Consider the following 22315-nt stretch of genomic DNA (forward strand, 5'->3'; position numbering starts at 1 on the left):
GTGCCATAATATAATTTAAGACCAATACAATTATGGTGAAAATTCTTTTATGCTTAAAAATGTTAAACTTCGTGAATAAACTTAATTTGCATGTACACCAGTGCTTCTCAAAAAGTCGTCTGAAAAACAGTTCAGACAGCTAATCGACTACCGAAAACCAATTTCCTCTTCGAGCTCGTTTTGCCTGACACCCCCATTCTTCACGTCGTTACGCAATTACACTTATAATTTCCGTCGGCAATTATTTTCTGTCGCCGAGTTTCACGGTGTTATTATTGCTGAAAATCTTTAACTAACATGGCTTTAAAAGATTAAGTCGACCGAAAAAACGGTCTATTGTTTTTCACTCTCGAATTTATTCACGGAGAAATAAAGTTCGGTTACGACTTCCGACTGAAATGAAGCCAATTACAGTTTAAGGGCTGGTATATTTGGACAGTTTTTAATGACTACTTCGTTGAATTACCATAATATGACAGAATAAAAATAAAGGTACTGTTCGGTTATCAGGAATACAGTGGGAAACACATTTTGAAAATAGCCGATAAACTGGATTATTTTTTAGGTTAACCTAACCTAACCTAAACTAACAAATAAACCAGTATATCGGGTATTTTCAAAATGTGTTTTCCGCTGTATTCCTGATAACCGAACTGTACCAAAATAAATGACCAATCTACCATGAAGATTGGCACGCTAAGACGATGGTCATTTAACAGGGTTGTCAACTTCTTTAAAAACAATTCCTGAACATATCACAACTCGAAACAAAAATTGGAATAAAAATATACTTTTACAATGTATGCATTTTTAACCATGTTAAATTCTAAGAAGTTCATAATTTGTTTTTGTTTCTACTGGAAATTGATATTAACCACTTACTCAACTTTATAAAATGATGTTCGTATGTTACTTGGTGTTAAGTATACATCAATTATTATTTGAACAGAAGGTTACATCTGTGCGTGTATGTGACGTGACATATTGAAATCTACAACATTTATGATATACTTGTTTGGCGTTGTGGTAAGACTTATATTTCGTCGCACATTAATAATTACATTACACTTTATATTACCTTGAAGCTGCAGGGATGTAGGGTTTCACATAAAACCTTTTTTAACTTAACATTTTAGCGGACAGGAGCGCCCTAGTAACTCAGTCTAGCGGTAAAAAATAATAAGCAAACTGTGAGATTCGGTCGTATCCGTTTCTACCATTGTCTATGCTCCAGACATAAGCATAAACAATAGTATGACTGTTGTTGAGTTTGATAAAACCTCTACAACTTATTATATCCTTACTCTGGGTTCAAACAGATATTTCAAAACAACATGTAAATTTTGCTAGATCCAGGATTCAAAACCGGGACTCACCACATTAGAAGGTGACGCGTTAACTACTCAGCCGTCGTGTGAATACTTCATCTAAAAATACCTTTCCATTACAAAGATATCAGTTGTTTATCCGTGGAAATATTTTATGTACCTACATAATATTAATACAATTTCATTTATTCAATATTTATGCTATTTATTCTAAAAACTTGTTTTGTCTTAGGGTTATTTTTCAATCAAAGCAGAAACACACGATTGTCACGTCACGACATGACACAACACGCAAGTGCAGGGTAATAAAATATGGGTATAACTAATCAAGGTCAAAATATGTGTATATTACATAATGTATCACAATGAAATCACCCCACTCATATCACGTCAAACCCCACCAACCTCAGCATAATAGAACTTTTTTTCCTGAAGGTTTACACATTTTTGAGTCACGTGTACGTATCTTTGTTTTTTTTTTTTGTTTGGAATGGATCTACAAATGACAGATAATTTATTGAATGCTTTTTTAAGTTTTCAGTTTTTATGAATCTGCTGATGGTTCTAACATATTATAAGTTCACGTGACGTGATAAAAATGTATTTCTGCCCCCTAAGAAATATAAGCCAAGTGATTTGTGAATTAAGAAAAATGCATTTTCTACACCAACAATAATACTTAAACTGACTTGCAATTCGACCTTTAGCAATATATTTAATTGAATAAAAGGAATACGAAGATTTATGTATAAAATATATAAATCTAATCTAAAAGTTTGATGATATTGTATGGTGACTTTCTTACAAAATTGGAACAATTTGCGTCCAGGATATGATTCAAAAGGAATCCTAAACAAAGACTTCTCTCAAAAGAGATATTTCGAAAAGTAAATATATGACACCCACGTTTTTCTATATGGAACCCGAACCGACAATGAAGAATCTATCAACAAAGGTTTTTAGATTGATTACATCATTAAGAAAAAAATATGATTTTGGCAGAAGGTTGTATAAGGATTTCAAATTTGGAGCACTAAAAGGATAATATGCTAAATTGGTACCTTCTAACAGTATAATGACGTATAAGCTGTGTAAATGTAATTAATATTTATGAAGTAGTTTTTGAGTAATAACCAAACAAACGGAAACGGACAACCAGACAGATAGGTACTTTAATTTTATTAAGTAATATTGATTTGATCCATAGTTAAAGCTCTAATAGTTTGATATGTATCCATAACTCCCCTCTCTATGATAGCATCCCAATGACAATAAATTGTCTATTGTTAATTAATTCATCGACACCCTAAGTTGCTAATTATGTACCATTGTTAAGAATATTCGATCGGTGAGGTTTCGACTATTTTAATGTACCTACTCAATATTATATTATTGATCAACCCCAATTTATCCACCCTATCTAGCTGTGTTACTTACATACATAATATCAACCCTTGTACATGAACTAAGCGTCACCAATATTACTTACTTACTATTTCATAATAATTATATTGTAAATGATTCTAATATTATTCAACTTGTTCAAACTAAACTCATCTTCTACTGCTTCACTGCAGATCGAATCTCCTGAGTTCTTTCCCTTTTATTTTTACACCATGTACCATGCACTTTGAAACCATGACGAATAAACATCTCTGATGATTGACATCCATCGAGTCTTATTGCTGAGATACACCCTTCCATTGGACCACGTGAAGGATCGGAGCATGCTGGTAAGGATTTCCAAATAACTAGTTGATGAACTATCTATGAACAAATCTTCTTAAACAGTATGTTTATTAATATTTTAATATGGTGGATAGCTAGGCTCGTATTTTGTAATAAATTGTGATTTACTCGGTACTAATTCCAGAATAAATCACTTCTAATACCAACTTTCAGATAAAAAATATATCATTATTAAGTATATACCATTTAATTTATGTAGTGTTATAATAATAAGTTGTTTATGAAAGGTCCAAATTTACCCAACTCGAACTCTCTAAAGAAGTTCACGGGTCCAAAAAAGGGACGGGTTAAATTAAGTGACATAAAGGATTACATTATAGCCGGTGTTGTTACAATTTACAATGTTACAAATCTCACATATTATCATTATTATTTCAACATATTTTCCCTGGCCTTTTTGTCGACCTTTAGAAAATTCGTAACAGTCCTGTCACACAAACATGGTGTCATATTACGAAAATGTTTATTTACATAATAACGTATCACGTTATGAAAACAAAACGTGGGGAGAGTTGACTCGCGTGATCGCGCAACATTATTTCGTCCTTTCTGTTCAAACAGTTGGAAAAACGCGTCCGATCTTCAAAAATAGCGGGAAAAAAACTCTCTTTGTCGTCACATAAGTGCCTGTAAAATCAGGTCAAGCTTTGACAAACAAAATGCACAGTGCTGCAGTACTGACATAGCTCAAAAACTATTAATTAAAATTTAAAACAAAATACTAGAATTTGAATGAATCGCCACGTTGGTTTTCACTTGCTGTAACTACGATTTATCGGTTACATGTAAATCCTACGTATTACATTTCACCGTAGCATAGTTTGCCGTGAGCTTTCTTATCGAAAAGAGATGACCGTATACATAGGTTTTTTTTAGAATTATTAATAACCATGTCTCTGCTTTTTCGTACAAGGTGGTTGTTAGTAATTTTGAACAATCACAAACACCCAGGCTTTGGGAAAAACATATAAATATTATGTCCTCACCGGGAATCGAGCCCAGAACTATCATGTGGAAGGCCAACGCCTTACGCAATGCACCACGAGAGCCGCCCGTATACATACGTTACGGTCATCTCTATAGCACCGAGATGAAAAAAATACCCGTTGTTCGTGGAGCATTTTCATATCCGATTTTGGCAAAATTTATGAATTCAAGAATGAAAACATAACCTAAACGAACCTAACTTAACCTTACCTAACATAATTAGTATATCGGTTATTATCTCAGTACGATACGACCTAAAGAGATGACAACAAAATCGACAAAGAGAAAAAGACAACAAAGAATGGTAATATACGACCATATATTTTCGATACAACATTTATGATACGGCGAACTGCATACGTACAAATTTCCGAGCACGTTATTTATCGGTTTTGACTTAATCGTATCCGCCATCGTTAGCTCTACAATACTATATGTATATCTATCTACACCTGGCAATTCTAAGCTGTAAAAAGTAAGGACACATTATGATGACAGAAAGTGGGTTTTTTGATTTATCTTCTTTCTCCTGGGTTTGACATTAAGATTTTTGGGTGCCGCGTTCCCTAAATCCTTGCAATATGACCTGAATATAAACATTCGAAAACACCTGTACGTTTGTCACCAGATGCTGTTTTAATTTATTAAGAGAATAAATCATGATGATTTGCTAGTGATTGCATCCAAGAATCCAATTGAGACTACTAAGCCCGTAATATCTTTTATTTGGTCGAAACATCATAATATGGACGACTTTCCTCTTCCGAATTATTGTTTTCCCATCTGGCTATATCATGATAGTCGTCGGCCGGGGTCGATTGACTGCTGGAAATCTAGTACCTCTTGGGTACCACTGTATGGCAGCTTTTACATTTAGAGTTCATATTTCATTGGTCGAATACTTTACGCTTAAGACACACTGGAAAGTCACTTTACAAAGAAAATAAAACACAACAAAGAATAACCACTCTGATTTACAATTTTACTTATAGCTTGAATCGTTATCATCCACCTATATAAAAATTGTTAGCTAGAGTGTTAACTTTTCATTATATGTATATTTTTTTACAATAGGGTTTCATTTAGTTTACAGAATTAAGTGATTATAGTTTTTGTTTAATTTATTATATTATTATACAACCCAACTCATAAGTATGGAGCTCAGCTTCCTTCATAGTTTTATTCAGCGTCTTTCCAGTCTTTCTAGTTTTCTATTCATTAATATTCGTGTGGCATATTTTCCTACACTTTCCTATATATTATAGAACCCTCATTATCAACTACTTAACACACAATAATATAACTCCAAGTTGTGTCCTTCGTATACATCAGGTTCAAAATATTATATCCACCAGTATTGCAACTGTTCAAAGACGTTAAAAATAAACTCAACAAAGTTTTTGTCTGGGTTTTTTCTGCGGTTCGTTCATATTTTACGAAAATTTCCGTACCTATTATAGTCTCCAGTGATTCTATATGAATGTTTAACGGGTATTAAAAAACGTTCTGTACATTCTTTTAAAGTTCCTTTGGATTTAAGCAAATTGTTTACGATGTTTTTTTGTATCAAAAAACGCTCATTAAAACTCTGTTTTTTTATCTAAAAATAATTAAGTACGCTTTTATTAAATACGTATCTTTTTTATTAAAAAAAAAAATTTCCACGGTGTTTTACTTAATCATTGTTGATTTTTTATTACCTTCTCCTTCTTTCACTTACTTTAATCTAGTCGCAAATTACTTTACTTTAGAAAATTTAATTTTATAAATACACAAAGACATATCTTACTAACCTTATTACCTAATGAATAATGTTTTATTTACGTCACATTGGGTATATAAGGTTTGTACCTATGTAGGTGAGGTGGATGACCAATGGAGGAATGAAGTACCGAAGTCTGAGGATGATGTAGATTGCGATTGTTATTTGCGAATTCGTTAGAAGTATAGCTATACAGTGATACAATGGTAAAATATAACAAATAAGTAGGTATTATTGTCCGAAGTTCTCTAGCAAGTTACAATGTGGAGTGAGTTTACGAAGTGAAAAGATCGAGTGAGTATTACGAGTGAGACATTTGTTCGATTGTTCCAGCCTTTTTATTTAACCCAACACGGTTAAAATAAAAGCACAATTAGTATCTTAGGCTTTTGGCGAAATTTTTTTTTAATATAATGTTACTGAGGCGAAAAAGTGCTTACTTGTGAGAAGTAATTTGAATGTGTGAATTTTATATGCAAAAGAATATAATTATTTAATGAATGACTTATTTTTTGCTTTTCTCACCAAGTCAGCGTTATGAAAAACTGCTGACGGCCTGTGAATCATAAAATAAATGACAATTAAATAAATGATACTAATTTGAGAACAGCCAAACAACAAAAACTGGTATCTCGATTTTTCAATATTACTGATAAATTTCGGTTCTGTGCGTCATTCGTTACTAATTGGTTTTAACAAACAACCGTGAAAGTGCCAAACGTTATAATACATATTTCTATTAGCTGATTAATCCTCATTTGCATTACATTTACAAATTAAATTGGAGGTGTGAACGTCTGTTTACATCATATTAAAATAAGTAATCGGTTTCTGTTAATCGTTATGACGTGTAAAATTTAAAAAATAGAATAAAAATATACTTTTTGTAATAGTTTTATCATAATATGTGGACTTATAGGTTTTTATTATGAGAGGCTTCAACTATCAATAGTATTTTCACTTATTCTCATTATGCCCATTGACTTCAAATTTACTTAAATCGCTTAACGTGCTTTACCAATGAAATCATCCGTCCCATATCTAATCATAACTTAGTCTTCAACATTTTTCCGAAATAAAAACATTTTATTTTTTTTATGAAACTACGAGTATTAATAACTTCAAACTGTCGAAAACAGATTTATCATGGTGCGTTTCGCAATATTAATCAGACAAAAAACATAGATGTCGTCGATTTAATTTCTGAGATAATTGAATTAAGCAATACATTACAATATCCGTATTTTTCAGCAACAATAAAGTACCTTCAAGAGTGTTTATTTTGATGGTTTATTTACTTGAAGTTATTCGTGATAACTACAATTTTATTGTATTTTATTGGTAGGGTTTCAATGCCGATTTTCATGATTTATTACTCTTAGCTCAACATCTACCTATTTTCTAACGTTTTGATCCTTTTATACGATATTTTTTTTTGAAAACTTGATCTTGTTCTTTTTTTTTTTAATTCTATAGTAACGCACGTATATATTAATAATTTAGTTGCTAGGATCACCCCCTTAGCAACCAATAATAGTGGATTGGATTACGAATTTCTTCCGAAATAACTTCTTATACAAAACAGATTTAACTGAAATTGAATTCAATCCTACTTAAATATGGCTAAAAGTATTAAAAGAATGCATTGGCATCGTGTTCTGATATATTCTAAAAGTTTCAAATGTCTAGCTAGTCGTAAAGTTAGTTAAAAATCGATTGCAAGATTTGTACTGGATAAACAACCACCGGACAAACAAGAATACGAGCTAAGAAAAACGTGGTTATATAAACGACTTAAATAATATCAATTTATTATAATTAATTCTTAATTATATTTAACCAACAAACGAAGCTGAATTTAATATTTCATGGATATATAATATATTATACATAAGACGGAAATGTTCCTACATAATCAGAATCAAGAAAAATATATAAAAGCGTAAGTGTTTAACCAATGTGTGCTACCAACGCTCACGTACGCATGTGAAACATGTATTCTTAACATAAGTGAAACACAAATATTACGATTAGCACAACGTGACATGGAAAGGTGCATGTCGAGTATAGGTACGCGAAAAGATCACAACAGGAATCAATGGACAAGAGCACGGGATGTGATATAGGTCACTAAGCAGATCAAATGGCAATGGACTGGACATGTCGGTCGGCGATTGGAATCCAAATGGTGGTACCCGAGGGGCATTAAACGCCTAAAACCCGTTGAATATACGAACTCATAAAGTTCGGTTGATGTACGTTGCATTAATGAACTTGGGACCGATAAGATTGGAGATGGCTAGGGGAGACCTCCATTCAGCAATGGATCGACCCCGCCTGATGATGATGATGATGAAATGGAAGTGATAGTGTTTGAAACTAATTGCTTTAATTATTATTGACGATTGATTAATTCTAATGTATTGAAGTGATGTACTATATTATATTACATTGATATATAGCTTGTAAATAATGCTACTTATAGATAATTAAGCTTGGAATATGTTACTTGCGAAAGCTTGAAGGGACTCGCTTTGTTGGTGTACATTATACAACTAACAATAAGTTGTAGGTACATGAAAGCTGGCAGGCTTTCATCAATCGCCTAATTTGAACTTATAATAAAATTATTAATAGTAACCAAACGCTACTTCATACTTCAATAATTCGAACCGAAATAATCATTTCACCTTCATAAAGAGGCCTCTATTAATATTACGAATTGATACAAATTACCTCTCAGGAAAAGATTCCATCGTTCATCGATAGTTTATTAATTAGAGCTAACGACCAACCGCGGAACACACTTTAGCCGTAATAGCGAGGTAAAGTTACATCCAATCCAAGGGCCTAAGTGACACTAAATAACCGGTCGGTCTAAAACCGGCGCTTCTCCCACTCGATATCATACATATTTCATGAGAGGCGCGGGAATTTCGTGAGAGAAAATCAACTACTGCCTATATTCGACGAAGGTCGGCAACCGTTTTTGCCATTTTGGCCGATGTTCTGGAGTGTAAACGTGTCGGCACTCCCAAATCCAATACAAAATCAGGTCAATCTTTAATTTTATTCGAGTGTATTGTATTTTAATTCTATCACACACATGCCAAGTTATCAATTACAGAAATAAATGAAAAAACTCTAATAATATAACATTAACTCCAATTCAAAACCACAATAGTCGATATTACAGTCACGCTATCGTGGAACCAACTTATAGTTGCAATTCATAGTTTCAGTTCGTCTTAGAGTATATTATGTTTTATAACTTTTTGCACTTTTTATTACACGCGATCAGTGGCGGCCGGTGGTCTTCAGAATAGCATTTTCCGGTAGTGCGCAATGGTTTACCTTCTATAAAGAGAAGATCTTCTTCTTTCACCCTGTCACCACCCATCATTGGGGCATAGGGCAAGCACAAGTTCGCGCCACTTCCCTCAGTCCATCGCCAACTCTTGCGCCTCCCGCCATGTCAAACCTGCAGCACGTAGGTCGCTTTTATGGCACCGCTGCAGGGTGAGGGAAGGCCGGCCATGGCGACGGAACTCTTGAGGCTGTGCCATAAGGGTACGAAGTGTCACACTCTTTGGCGGCATCCAGAACACGTATCCTAGCCACGAAGGTCGTAACGCTTCTTTTCATGATTACCCCAATCATCGAAGGCTACCATGTTCTCTTACCGACTTCTCAGAAGGTAAATTAAATATGTCTTTGTTTATTTAAACTATTTCTCAAAAAAGTTTTTGAACAGCTAGAATGATTTAATATCGATAAAGAAATAAAAATGTCACAGTTTATGGCTTTACGCTCCCAGCAAACAATGCTTCAGCCAAATAAATAACCGCTGATGTGTTTTTTTTTTATTATTTTGAATGTATTTGAGTGGTTAAGAAATAAACGCAGCAGTTTGTATTTATGTAAAATGTTGGTGATTCATTAAATATATTAACTGTAAAATTGTTAAAAATTAACTCGCCAACATTGTTATAAAACAGAAACTGGCGTTTTTGTTTCTAGTGCCCTTCGTTTCGTGCGCCGATCTAAAAGTGTGTAAAAAATCTACACAAAACGCCATTACCGAAACATTCAACCACCGTTTAAGTAGTATACAATGGCCTCATTGTAATCCTGTGCAAACTGAAAATCTATTTGGACGCAATCGCTTTGCGCTCATGAATGGAGTTTTGTTCATAATACTGCTACATGTTCTACTTCGCGAAGTGAGTGATACACGTATGAATAACAATAAAAAGTTGAGCGATGTCTTCAAAAATGCAGGCAGTGCGTAGCACTTGCATGGTATTAGAGGAGCCGCCGCTGCACGCGATGCGTTTCATTGTCTGATTACCTCACATAAAATTAGATCAAATGATATTGACTAAACTTGTATTAATATATGTAGTAATAAATAAATAAATATATAATAATAGGTATATGTCAAAATAAAATATTTTAAGAATATATTAAATTATTTTTATCCTAGAGCCGGAATGAAAAGTTATGAAGCGTAAACTCTACTATATGACAGAAAATCATTCGTGTACAGGCACGCATATAATAAGGGGTAGGGGGTCTTAGACCCTAAGAGCCTAATCAATGAAAACATACAAGTTATTTATTTATTCGAATGGACTATAACTTATCGCTATGATTTTAAAAGAAAGATGTGGGGTCATCAATGTGGGGTTCAATTTGAGTTACCATTGTGGAAGTCGTCGTCGTGTTGTAGGTCATGGTGTTGAGGATGATTATGAAGAAGTCAAAGATGGATACAGGAGCGAGTTTTATTTGTGGCGTTGTCGGTACAATAGTTATGTTACCATACTAAACTTATGATACGGATCCGAGGTCCACATCTCGGTACAATGAGATGTTGTGCGGGACGATACGGAGATTGTGATAGTAACAGACCTGAAACATATATTCGAGTGACATTTTCGATTAAATATTATTCGCTATTATTATACAATCAAAATAATATTATTTTCATTGAAATGATGACTGACTAAGTGAAAAACGGATATCGGAATTTATTATCGCGGTCAACTCCTTACTGCTATAATATGACACTACGGAAAATAGATATTTAATTTGGATTTCTATACCTCTATAAAGATTTGTTGATCGAAACTAATTTTAATGTTTGTGTCGAAAAAATCATCATTTTCACAGTATTAAAACTTTTTTCAAAATAAACCCTCTCATACCTACACTATATTATGCTCCGTAGGTGTCACGTGCTCATACTCGCAGATAAGGGCTGATTGATTATTCACACCGTGTCACCTCCACGTTATTTATATCCGCAGCGGATGAAGATGTTCTTCTTTCAAAAGTATTAAAGTCTATTTCGTTTTAATAGGTGAAGTAAATTTATTAAATAAAAGTTATTTATTATTATCGCGATACTTTCCCGTTGATATTAGAAACAGAAACATAACGGTATAAACATAACACAAAAAACTCAAGGTGGAAATGGGAGAATCAGCGTCATCGACTGGACGCCGCCGACTGAAGAACTCCAACTGGACGATGCCAAACAATTGGACAACTAAACGACCGACATCTATATGCCGCACAAATCACTTAAATTCACGTATGTCTCTACATGCACCAGAAAGTAGACGAAGGGTTAATATACATTATTTATTTATAATAAAGCGAATCTTAATATGGAATTGCAGACTTGTTTCAATATTTCGATATGCATAATAATATAATATATTCATCCATATTTGTTTACTTGCTGATTTTAGGCCTTATCCACATGGCGCGTTTTGACTCGCTCGCATTTCAGGTACATGTGACCTCATTGTACCGTCCACAAGCACTCGCGCCGTGACGACTGTCGCGCGCGGTTGAGGTACAGGAGACCTCATTGAGGTGTTCGCAAGCACTTGCGGCGAATCGCGGCGAGACACGCGCCAAGTGGACAATGCCTTAGTAATAACTAGATGAGAAGGTTTGTTATGATTGTTAATTGCGACAATATCTCTTGTAATATTTGTACTGCATAAATTGGAAGGACAATGCAGGAATACTCACTCAACTCATCGAGTCCATCACGAGACGCACTACTATTGTCACGAGTCCTTTACTCTACATAGTCTACCGTCATTCCACTCGAATCAAGTCTTTCAGGTAATTAATATAATCGATCTCACCAGTACATCATTACCCGCGATTATAATCTCACATTATCATCCTTATTATTATATTCAGTGTATTCTTGTAACAATCAATAAACTCTCCTCCAAACAACCAAACAACAACCACCTTTATCTCCACTTCATAATCCACTTATAAACATAATAAAATAATACCTGTTGTTAGAAGCCTGGTATTATTGTGGAAGTAACATATTTTCTTATAATATAATTATAATATGTACTTTATACACTTTTGCAAGTTTCATAACTTGTTAAATTAAGTGTTGGTAGATGTACTGTCATTTTCTGTAAGTCGTTTAGATAACTTTACTGATCAGTCATAAAACTCTATAAAGTTTATACTACTTGATGAACAAAATTCGTACTCATCTGTCATAACACGTTATTAAATTCCATACAAATTTAACGTTATTACGAATAATATGAGGACTATTGAAACTAATATAGTGCCATTACAACGTAAAAGTAAATATCTGAGAATTAATTATCTTATTGCAAGTTTATGACAATAAATTATGAAATGGTCATTAAAAGAACTTTACTGCTTTTAGAGGTGTTGCCGTCACATAATCAGTAACCATCGTACTGTTATGCATAATATCAATAAGCAGATAACAGATTCTAATTAGAGAAACCGCAACTTCCTCTTGTTACCACAGCATCCTCTCTGATATCAATAATATTGTCAATTAAAATATTGATCTAATTATTTCCAGAAAACCGCAAACAATAATATAATATTATTTGTGTTGATAATTAGAAGTTTCTAGAATATTAAGTCATTCAATATAATATGTACCATTGCACACGTAATTAATTCGTTAGTTCTTTATCAACTGTCATCATTGTACCACTTGTATTGTAAATTGGCTCTTTGTTAATTGTTATACCTGTATTACTGTAATTCTTCTCCGTTCAATAAATCACAACATCTATCAAAAGTTCTTCTCTTTCAATTTGATATCTCCTGTGAAGTTGTCGCTCTCTTTTCGCTATTCCTGACAAAACAAAAGAGACTTTAACAGAGTCCTATTCTCATAGTCCTATAATCATAAAATCGTAAATAATACGTTTACACGTATAAAGACTATTAAAAAACGTAATTACAAAACCTAAAAGAAACTAGTGAAAGTGATAATCTATTTTACTTAAACTAATCCGCTTTTTGGGGACGTAACAGTACCTCAATGTGAATCATAGTTTATTATCAAAATGTGAATTATTACTATAAAATAAAAAAAAACGTATAATTCACATTATTTTCGATTTGTTCAACTACATAGTTTAACTGTTGGCCTTTCACTGTGAAATTAATACTAATAAAATGAAAGTAGAAAAAATACTTTTAGTTTGCTGAATAAATGATTTAAAGAGAAAATTTAAATATTCTTTTGGAGCAGGCGAGTCCAACCTACGGTCCTAGTCCATATGTGGCCCAAGACCAAAGTTTCAGCTATATATTACCTTCTCTTCTTCTTTCTCGGCACTACATCTCGGGGCGGGATTTGGCCTCCTCTACAATTGTCCTCCACACGCTCCTTTCCCTGGCTGCTCCTCTCCAGTCTCCAGCCCTCCCCATCTTTCTCCAGTCCTCTTCGATACAGTCAGCCCACCTCTTCTTTGGTCTGCCCCTAGACCGTTTCCACTGTGGGATCCACTTGGTCATGATTTTTTCCGTCCTGTGCTCAGGCATTCTCTCGACGTGTCCAGCCCACCTTAGTCTTTGGGATCGACAAAATTTCACCACCGTTTCATGTTTTATTAACTCTTCTAACTCGTGGTTCATTTTTATCCTGTAACTTCCATTTTCCAATGTGGGCCCGAAAATTCTCCTAAGGATCTTTCTTTCGAATATGGCCAGTTTATGTTCTTCCCTTTGAATGAGGCACCATGTCTCACAGCCATAGGTAGCTACTGGTCGAATAACTGTTTTGTAGATAAGCAGTTTGCTATTCTTGCTTAGGATTTTCGAACTCAGTAGACCCTTACAGGCGTAGAAGCACTTATTAGCAGCTATGAGTCGTATGTTCACCTCTTCTGTTGTTTTATTGAGTGTGTTTAGGTTAGAGCCCAGGTACGTGAAGCTCTGAACCTCTTCCCATACCTGCTGCTCCACACAGATATTTCGAGATGGACCCTGCTCTCGTGTGGATACCATGTATTTTGTTTTGCAGGCGTCTATTTCTAATCCAAGCTTTTCCGCTTCCTTTTTCAATGTTGTGGCATGGTCGATCAGTCTTTGTTTGGATCGGCTGGTTATGACTATGTCGTCAGCATATGCGCACATCTGGTATGTGTTAGAGTTAACACAACCCCTTATGTCAACCTATATATTACCTATTATCCTTAATATTGATAATCCTAGTTTTTCGAGAAAAATAAGGTAGACATAAAAATTGATCGTACCGAAGAATTAATTTTTGAAAGGAAGAGCAAAAAAACTAGCGACTAAACTTCGGGACGGAATTTAAAAAAAAATGTGGAATTATTATTTTGGTCGGAAGACTTTTCATTGAATGTGACTCGGCGAAGGAAATCAAAAGGTTGGACACCTTTGTTTTAGATAAAATACAATACAGTCGGTTCAAGGTTTTTTTTTGTAAGTATAATCATCGTATAATAATAATATTAGCGATAAAAACATACATCTAATTATTAATGTGACGGTAAGTTGTAACTATCAATCAAGAAACAGCTCATACGATTCATCCATCAAAAATATTAAGAACGCAGAATAGCTGTTTATTAATAATATTTTATATGAGTGCCTACAACCAAATGGTTAAAAAAAATCGTATTGAAAATATGTATTGTAGACTATTAATTATATATTATACTCCTGCAATTGCTGAGTGGTAACGGGTCGTGGGCCTCGAGTTCCAATCTTGGTTCTGACAAATTCCCATGTTGTTTTTTTTTCAATGTGTATTTGGACCCAGAGCATCGACCTCATAGACTGAGCAATTCGATAATATTCATTTCTCGTTAAATAAAACACTATTTAAAAACCTATTTGTGAAACGGGTCAGGTCCGTATAGGGTTAAAGTCAATATTGAAGACACGATTAAAAAAAGAATATTAGAGAAATAAAAGCGGGCCAAAAGTGGTCAAATTACATGAACCGACGCAATCCTCGTCTACCATATTTTGTTCTTATCGTAAACCAAATAGAAAAGTATAATATTATATTCTTACCAGACCCGATTCAACAATCGAAGGTTATACCGTAGACTACCACACTAGTAGCCATATTCGTATTTGACTTCATAATAAAAGTTTCTGTAATTTTGAGAAAATCCAATTTAAAAGATTCGAAACAGTTGAAAATCGAAGATCAAAATTGACATTTCATTATAAATTTTAATAAAACAACAATCTTCTCAATAAGTACTCTACCTTCGTTTCCAGAAATCTGTACATATACAGTCGGCCGTATCACAGTTTACCATTAACTGATGTATTGTAAATATATGACTGTATAGTATTGAGATAAAATTCTTGTTTAAATAAAATAGATAAAAAATACGTAATAAAAACCACTGGAATATAAGACAAAGACATAGAATTAAAAATACAATCATATTATTATAATGTATATATTTATATAATACAATTCTGAATGATATAGAAGTAGGTTAGCAAATAGCTGCATGTAAGTATCAAGTCGTACCAATCAAATATCTCATAATAATGATAGCGCTATTGTTAGATATTTGATACCAATCTACGATATTAAGAGTCAATTAATTAATTTGTTTCTTTACCGTGTTACCACCCTTCCTTTTTTTCCTTCTTTACACATCTACATTTTCTACTCCGTTTATTTTTTACTATGACAACATTGAGATTGTCTATACGGCGAATTTTATCTTATTATTAAGATATGAATAATTTTAGCAGAATGCAAATCGTACCATCTATATAAATAGGAAATTTCAAAAGCAAATTTAAATTGAACTAGGTAGGACTTTTTTCGTTTGTTCTTTCGTATTACAACTTTAACAGGGGTACGTCTTCGGAGTTGGCAAACTAAACGCCAAAAGTCAATCAATTTTTCCTTCATCCGTCACTTTGTAAGGGGCCCGTCCATTACAGGCGTCTCACGTTTCGCGCACCTGACTCGACTCATCAGCTGGCCCGACCCGCCACGGTCGGCAAAGAAGGGAACTGTTGGAAAACACATTACCATTTACGGCCGAGTAAGCAAACTTGGCGCGAATGGCGTGCGCGGTCATCTTGTTATTCTGAGCTACCTGCTGTATACGCAAAATGGAATACGTTTTTTCATCGTTTTTTCAGTCAGTTTCATCCACAGCAAAAAATATTTAACCATTCCTTTCCTCTCCACCCTGCACCACTGTCATCCCCTTTTTAATTAAACTACTCACTCCGAAGGTAGTTCATATATGACGACATACCCGAATGAGTGAGGAATAAGGGCGGAATGCAGAAACATTTGTCATGACTAAAATTTCCTTAGCCAAAACACTATGCAGAAACATTGTCCTTAGTTAAGATCATGTTGTCAATGTTTCACCTCGTCTTAAAGCTTCGTTCGTTTTTTCTGTTGAAAATAATACCATATTTAAAAAATTTCTTTGTATAGTTTAGGTAAATTATTTTATAATTGTTAAACGATGACAAAAATATGACAACTGCACTTTATAAATGCAATAACTATAAATACATATTAATATTTAATTATAATACTCTTATGTTTCCGTTATAAGTCATTGTACGTGATTCTACTGGCACCGCAGGATATTTTTTTAACATGGTAATACTAGCGTCAAGTATCATTCTATCATCTGGCATCTTGTATTTCTGCGGGCTGGCGTATAAAAAGTAAAATAATTTTCTGCAAGTACATGCCAAACGAATTAACACTACCAATATCCATATTGAGATACATTATTAAATGAATTTGTGTGTATGGACTGTTTTATAGACACGCGAATTTATTTTGACAGCAGCTGTCAGTGGTAAATGGTAATACAGAAGGGGGCGTGTTCATAACAAATGCAGTATATGGTTAAGGATTCCTTAACTCTATACTCAGTATAGTCTATAGTTAAGTCATGCTTTTCGGTAACTTATCCTTAAGATCGAAATCTTGGATTCTGCATAGGGCTCTAATATAATAATGTGTTGATATTTGACGAAAGGGATAGAGGGGAATATTGGTAATGTGACGTAACAAATCTAACTAATATTTACCTGTTTTTTTTAATAGTATAAAATAATCTGTACGTTTGAACGTTTTCCTATCAGATTTACAGAATCTAGTTCCAGATTGATGTATCATTTTCCTATGTAACATCATCCACAAACCCTTGAAACTCTACAGACGGTGTTTCAATAAAAGTTAATGGACGAAGGGTCTTGTTTCACTTTAGGTTTATTCTCTATAGAAAAGGGTTTTCTTCGATATCTTCAAGCGTATCCATGTTGAACGTTTTTCCAGATGTAGCTTTCTATGGTTTCATTGTACAAATCACTGAAGCAAGTTTTAGTTTGACGTAGTATTTTTGTAAAGAATATTGAATGTTTGCATGTGAAGTAGATGTCCGAAATGCTCTTTTTTGCTACATTTGCATACTTTTGGGCTCCAGCATTATACAAAATGAAAATTTTGAACATCTTTATGCGTACTTATCTTATTTTGATGACGAATTATGAGTTTTTTAGGGTTGGAAATACTGCGTTTATCACCGATATAGACAGTCTAATTTTATATTTACAAACAACCGCGTTATATATTAATTATATTTATATTGTTTGAGAAACATAAAATTAAAAAGTTTTTATTAAATTACATGTTACCAATCTTTAATTACAAATACATCTATACCGCAACCAATACCAGAATATTCTCCGTCCGAGATATTCCAAAATATGCAGCAATAAATTAAAATGAAATATTATGTACAACTTACACTATCGGGCGTAGTATTTCCGCGTTGTATTTTATACATAATGGTATCAATTAATATGAAAACGTCTACCGCTGTTGATTTACGGTGGCTTGTGCTATGAGTTACATAACATTAAATTAATTATCTCTGAGGGACCATTGTGACCGCTGACCCCTTTGACAACTCCCACCACTACTATAAAAGGTAAACGAAAGTAAGTGAGAACTGGAGAGCAGTTCTAGAACATCAATGAGATAGTGAGTGGAGATAGGGTAGGTCGAGATACATCAATGAGAAAGAAATATAAAGTAACATGGGGATGTTTGGATACATCAATGAGAAGTATATATCAACGTGGGGGCAGTTAGAGAAGCTTTAATGTGCAAGAGGGGGAAACAAGGGGGAGTTAAAGATACTCTCTTTTACTAATGACTGAGTACGGGGTAAACAAAGATATCTTAATGATCGGCCGGACAGTGTATTCGCTGGGAAATTGTTTTAGTACCCTTTGATCGTGAATTAGTCGTAAACCTAATAGATATGCGGTTCATTATATTGCTGTTACTATTTTGGTATGGTGTTTTAATGAAGTGGATTAGCTTTGATCTAACATAATAAGGATTATATATTTATAGAAGGACATCAAACGGGATATACATTTAAAAGCCACGTGTATTTAAAAATAAATCTAATAAACTTATATAACAACGTTATAATAAGAGAATTGATAATATGAACGTTTTTTGAATAAAAATACTTTTTGATGACTTTAAAATACTTAGAATAACTCTATTCTCACAACTCTAGGATATAAATCCATGTGCGTCGGTCTGCCCGTCGAGCTGGTGATCAGTTTCAAATACTTAGATGCCACGGTTGCCGACCATGGTGGTCCTTCCAGTGAGCTTGGAATCCGCATGGGTGTGGCGGGTTTGCATTCAGCTAACTCGAGGCCGTATGAAGATCAAGAAAGACGGTATTCTGTGAGGACCAAATGTCGTTTGTTCAATGCGTGCGTGCTACCTATGCTCCTCTATAGCTGTGAGACATGGCATCTTACTAAGCTTTAAAGGTCTCGGCTTTTGAGCTCCGCCGAATTTTAGAGGTACATTGGTACAACCGTGTTACAAACACTCGAGTTCGTGAGTGGCCACAGCATCCGTCGGTGATTGAGGTGATCATGAAGAGACGCTTTAGATGGCTGGGACATGTGTTCCGGATTCCGCCAGAGAGTGCGACACTTCGTACCATTATGACACAGTCTCAAGGGTTCTGTCGCCGTGACCGCCCCTCTCTCACTCCGCAGCGATGCTACAAAAGTGATCTATAACGATCTTAAAAGATATTTTCCAAGGCCTGAACAAAAACGATTCATGAGTGCGAGTGAGAAAGTATTCGGCACCTTTATAATCTCTGCGACACGCGCTAGAGTAAGATAAAAGGTCTACATATTTTTGAGTCAGTTTCCAAAAGTATCGCTGGCAAATCGTGGTGAATCGCTTCACGTAGCATCGATAATCTGCGAGTTCGTGTTGCTAAATTTGCTATTTTTTGTGTTAAACATAAAGTCAGTGGTATATATTTTTAGTTAATTAAGTAGGAAAGGTGGTTCTGCGTGTTGTATTAAAATATGGTAGCCGTACTGATAAGCAAGAATATGGTATTACGTTTCGTAGGTAAGTTGATACATGTTCGTGACAATTTATTTGTATATTATTATTTATTTCAATATCAGTGACCTAGTGTTTCTTTAAAATATCTTAAATTATGGATATCTTTACCTAATGGTTGCATTTTTACCGCTTAAAAATACTATATAACGTAAAAAAAATAGAAAATTATATTTTAATTCTGAGCGTCTAGTGCGAGCACTTTGGGCGAGCACTAGCGAAATGGTCTATGGTCTCGAACATTTGTAAGCGAATGCGTTCGCTCGCCCACAAACCAAACGCACGGCACGTAGCTTCATTTAGCAATGCAACGGGTGGCGTCTAAATATATCTATAGTCTATGATATTTTCGTTTTGTTTAAAATGCTCTACCAAATTTAGTTTTAGAGTACTTATGCATTTAATGGTTAAGAATGTTCAATTGGTAACAATAATTGTTACCAATTGAACATTCTTAACCATTATTAATCAATTATTGATTCTTTTTTTGAACTAAGTATTATTAGTGGATATGTTAAATAATATATGTTAATTTGTAATTGTTTTCATCATTTTCCTTTAATATTTTTATAAAAACATACTTTATCTTCTGCTGTTTTGTTATATTGGTTGTTATTTATTTTGTAATTAAGTCATTTTTATATTTTGTATTTATGGTAATAATTTTTTTCTACATAAATAAATACAATATAAACAGGTTAACAATACAATACTATTTATATCATTTTGGTTGATATAATATAGATTCATATATTATATAAATTAATAATTAATACTAATCAAAATTTGAACACGAAGAATTAAGAGTTGTTTGGTAATTAACTAATACCAAATCATGACAATGTGTATTTTTCAAGACACAGCATAATCAAACAACTTTAATGTCTTTATAAATATTTATTCCTACGTGAAGTATAAAAAATATATATAAATTAAATTCACAATATAAATGAATACATACAACTTAATTAACAAAAGTAAAGTGATCATTTTCAGTACAAACAATACTGTATACCTAAGGGTATAGCAAGAATTGTATTATCTTAATTATTTGTTCTACAATGTTATGTGTTAGAATCTGTTGTTTGTGGTATAAAGTTTAACAATAAATACCTACACAACTTGTTCCCGCATCCTATACATTAGTTTAAATTAAATATTTACATTATCCGTGACTTTCTCGTTACTTTTACACTCGTGTATCTAGATAAACTAATATAGACCGACGAGACGATGGAAAACCTAGTGGCCTTAGTTCTCACCTATTAATCCGTACATCACTGATTCGAATACCATATCTGGAAACCATACAATGTGTTTTTTGGTCCCCAATTATATCTTTCAGCCACCACGTTTTTAGTCCAATGCCCCATTTACACGTGCATGAATTTACTGCTGACAGTACGTATTATCGTGGCCATAACAAAAAATGCACGGGTTAACACATATTACGTCACGTGATCTCTTCGAGTGACTTCTCATAGAAGATACTCTGGTACTATTGTGAGGAATTAAAAGCTTTATTTTCAGTTTTCCTCGCTCACAATTTAGAAATAATACTCTTCGTTTTTTAATGAAACTCCACGCAATATCAAACACACACACTGAATTAAGGGATCGGTAAAGTGAGAAAAGTAAATGCGGGGGAGGGTTTTTGTTCCAGAAATGACCGAGGTGACGTAGCAGACTTGATATAGAAGTCACACTGTGGGCCTTCTCTTTCAATCAACATTTGTCGCTTAAGGATTTATGAGATTCTTTTCAGCAAAACTTGCAATCAAAACAAATTTGTTTGAATATCCAGAGCACGACTTAATAAGCTATGTTTATTCACATACCAATATCAGTATTAGGTACATTTTATTTCGTTATAACATAGGAACATCTTACACTGGAATTTAGTAGGATACCGAATACCGTCTCCAGTAATTGTCATACCTAACGATGACGATGATAAATATCCTCACTGTGACTACAACTTTAACAATAAATACCTACGCATTTTATTCCCAGCGGTTCCCAAACAGTTTAAATTAAATGTGTATATTCCCCGCGAGAAGTAACAAGCTAACTTTTATAACAATATGATAATGTCAAGAATCACCTAGACGTGTTTACCGCATTTCGTTGTATAATATTAAAAGCTCCCCCCTACCTCTCTCTCACCGCAGCACCAACAGCCTCCACAATAAAAGTTTTCTCGTTTAAAAGCTTACTGAACTGAGGCGTCAGACGAACTTTTCATATCTTGTCGTGACATTGTGGACTACAATTAAATCCACCATTAATAAAGATTCCTTAAATATTCTTACCTTAACTTCAAACTTTGTGAAACTATGACTTTACAATCGTTTCAATGTTGTCGAATTGTTATATTTTGTATTACCACTTGTACTATAACGTGGTGTGTTAAACATTGTTCGCCCATAATTCATCGAGGACAATAATTATTCTTAGTACCTACACAATTCTTACCACACAATTCTTCGAGTAGAAAATTATTTGTCGCATATATTGAAAATAAAACAATTGCTTTAACATAATATACATTATTATTTTAATGTAAGACTGCAAACAATTTGATATACATACATTATAACAAAACGTGGAAACAGGTCACCACCCTTCAATATACCAACGTACAAAGTATTTATACTTCAATGGGTACCAAATCCAAATGCATTAAAACGATATTTCACGAATTGTAAGCTTATATAGTTGTAAGCTTAT

General features: G+C 33.7%; 1 protein-coding gene across 1 annotated transcript in view; it reads right to left on the reverse strand.

The window, feature by feature from the left end:
* The window catches only part of LOC147072777 (uncharacterized), a 99499-nt gene extending 83264 nt beyond the window's left edge, over positions 1 to 16235 (reverse strand). The window contains exon 1 of the mRNA XM_085945708.1: positions 16187 to 16235. Coding sequence (XP_085801834.1) covers positions 16187 to 16235 — 49 coding nt within the window. The remainder of the gene's footprint in view (positions 1 to 16186) is intronic.
* Between the last annotated feature and the right edge of the window lie 6080 nt (positions 16236 to 22315).

The sequence above is a fragment of the Rhyacophila brunnea genome, unplaced genomic scaffold (genome assembly GCF_057557595.1).
Source record: "Rhyacophila brunnea isolate RB1 unplaced genomic scaffold, BYU_Rbru_1.0 scaffold_19, whole genome shotgun sequence".
Lineage (NCBI taxonomy): Eukaryota > Metazoa > Arthropoda > Insecta > Trichoptera > Rhyacophilidae > Rhyacophila > Rhyacophila brunnea.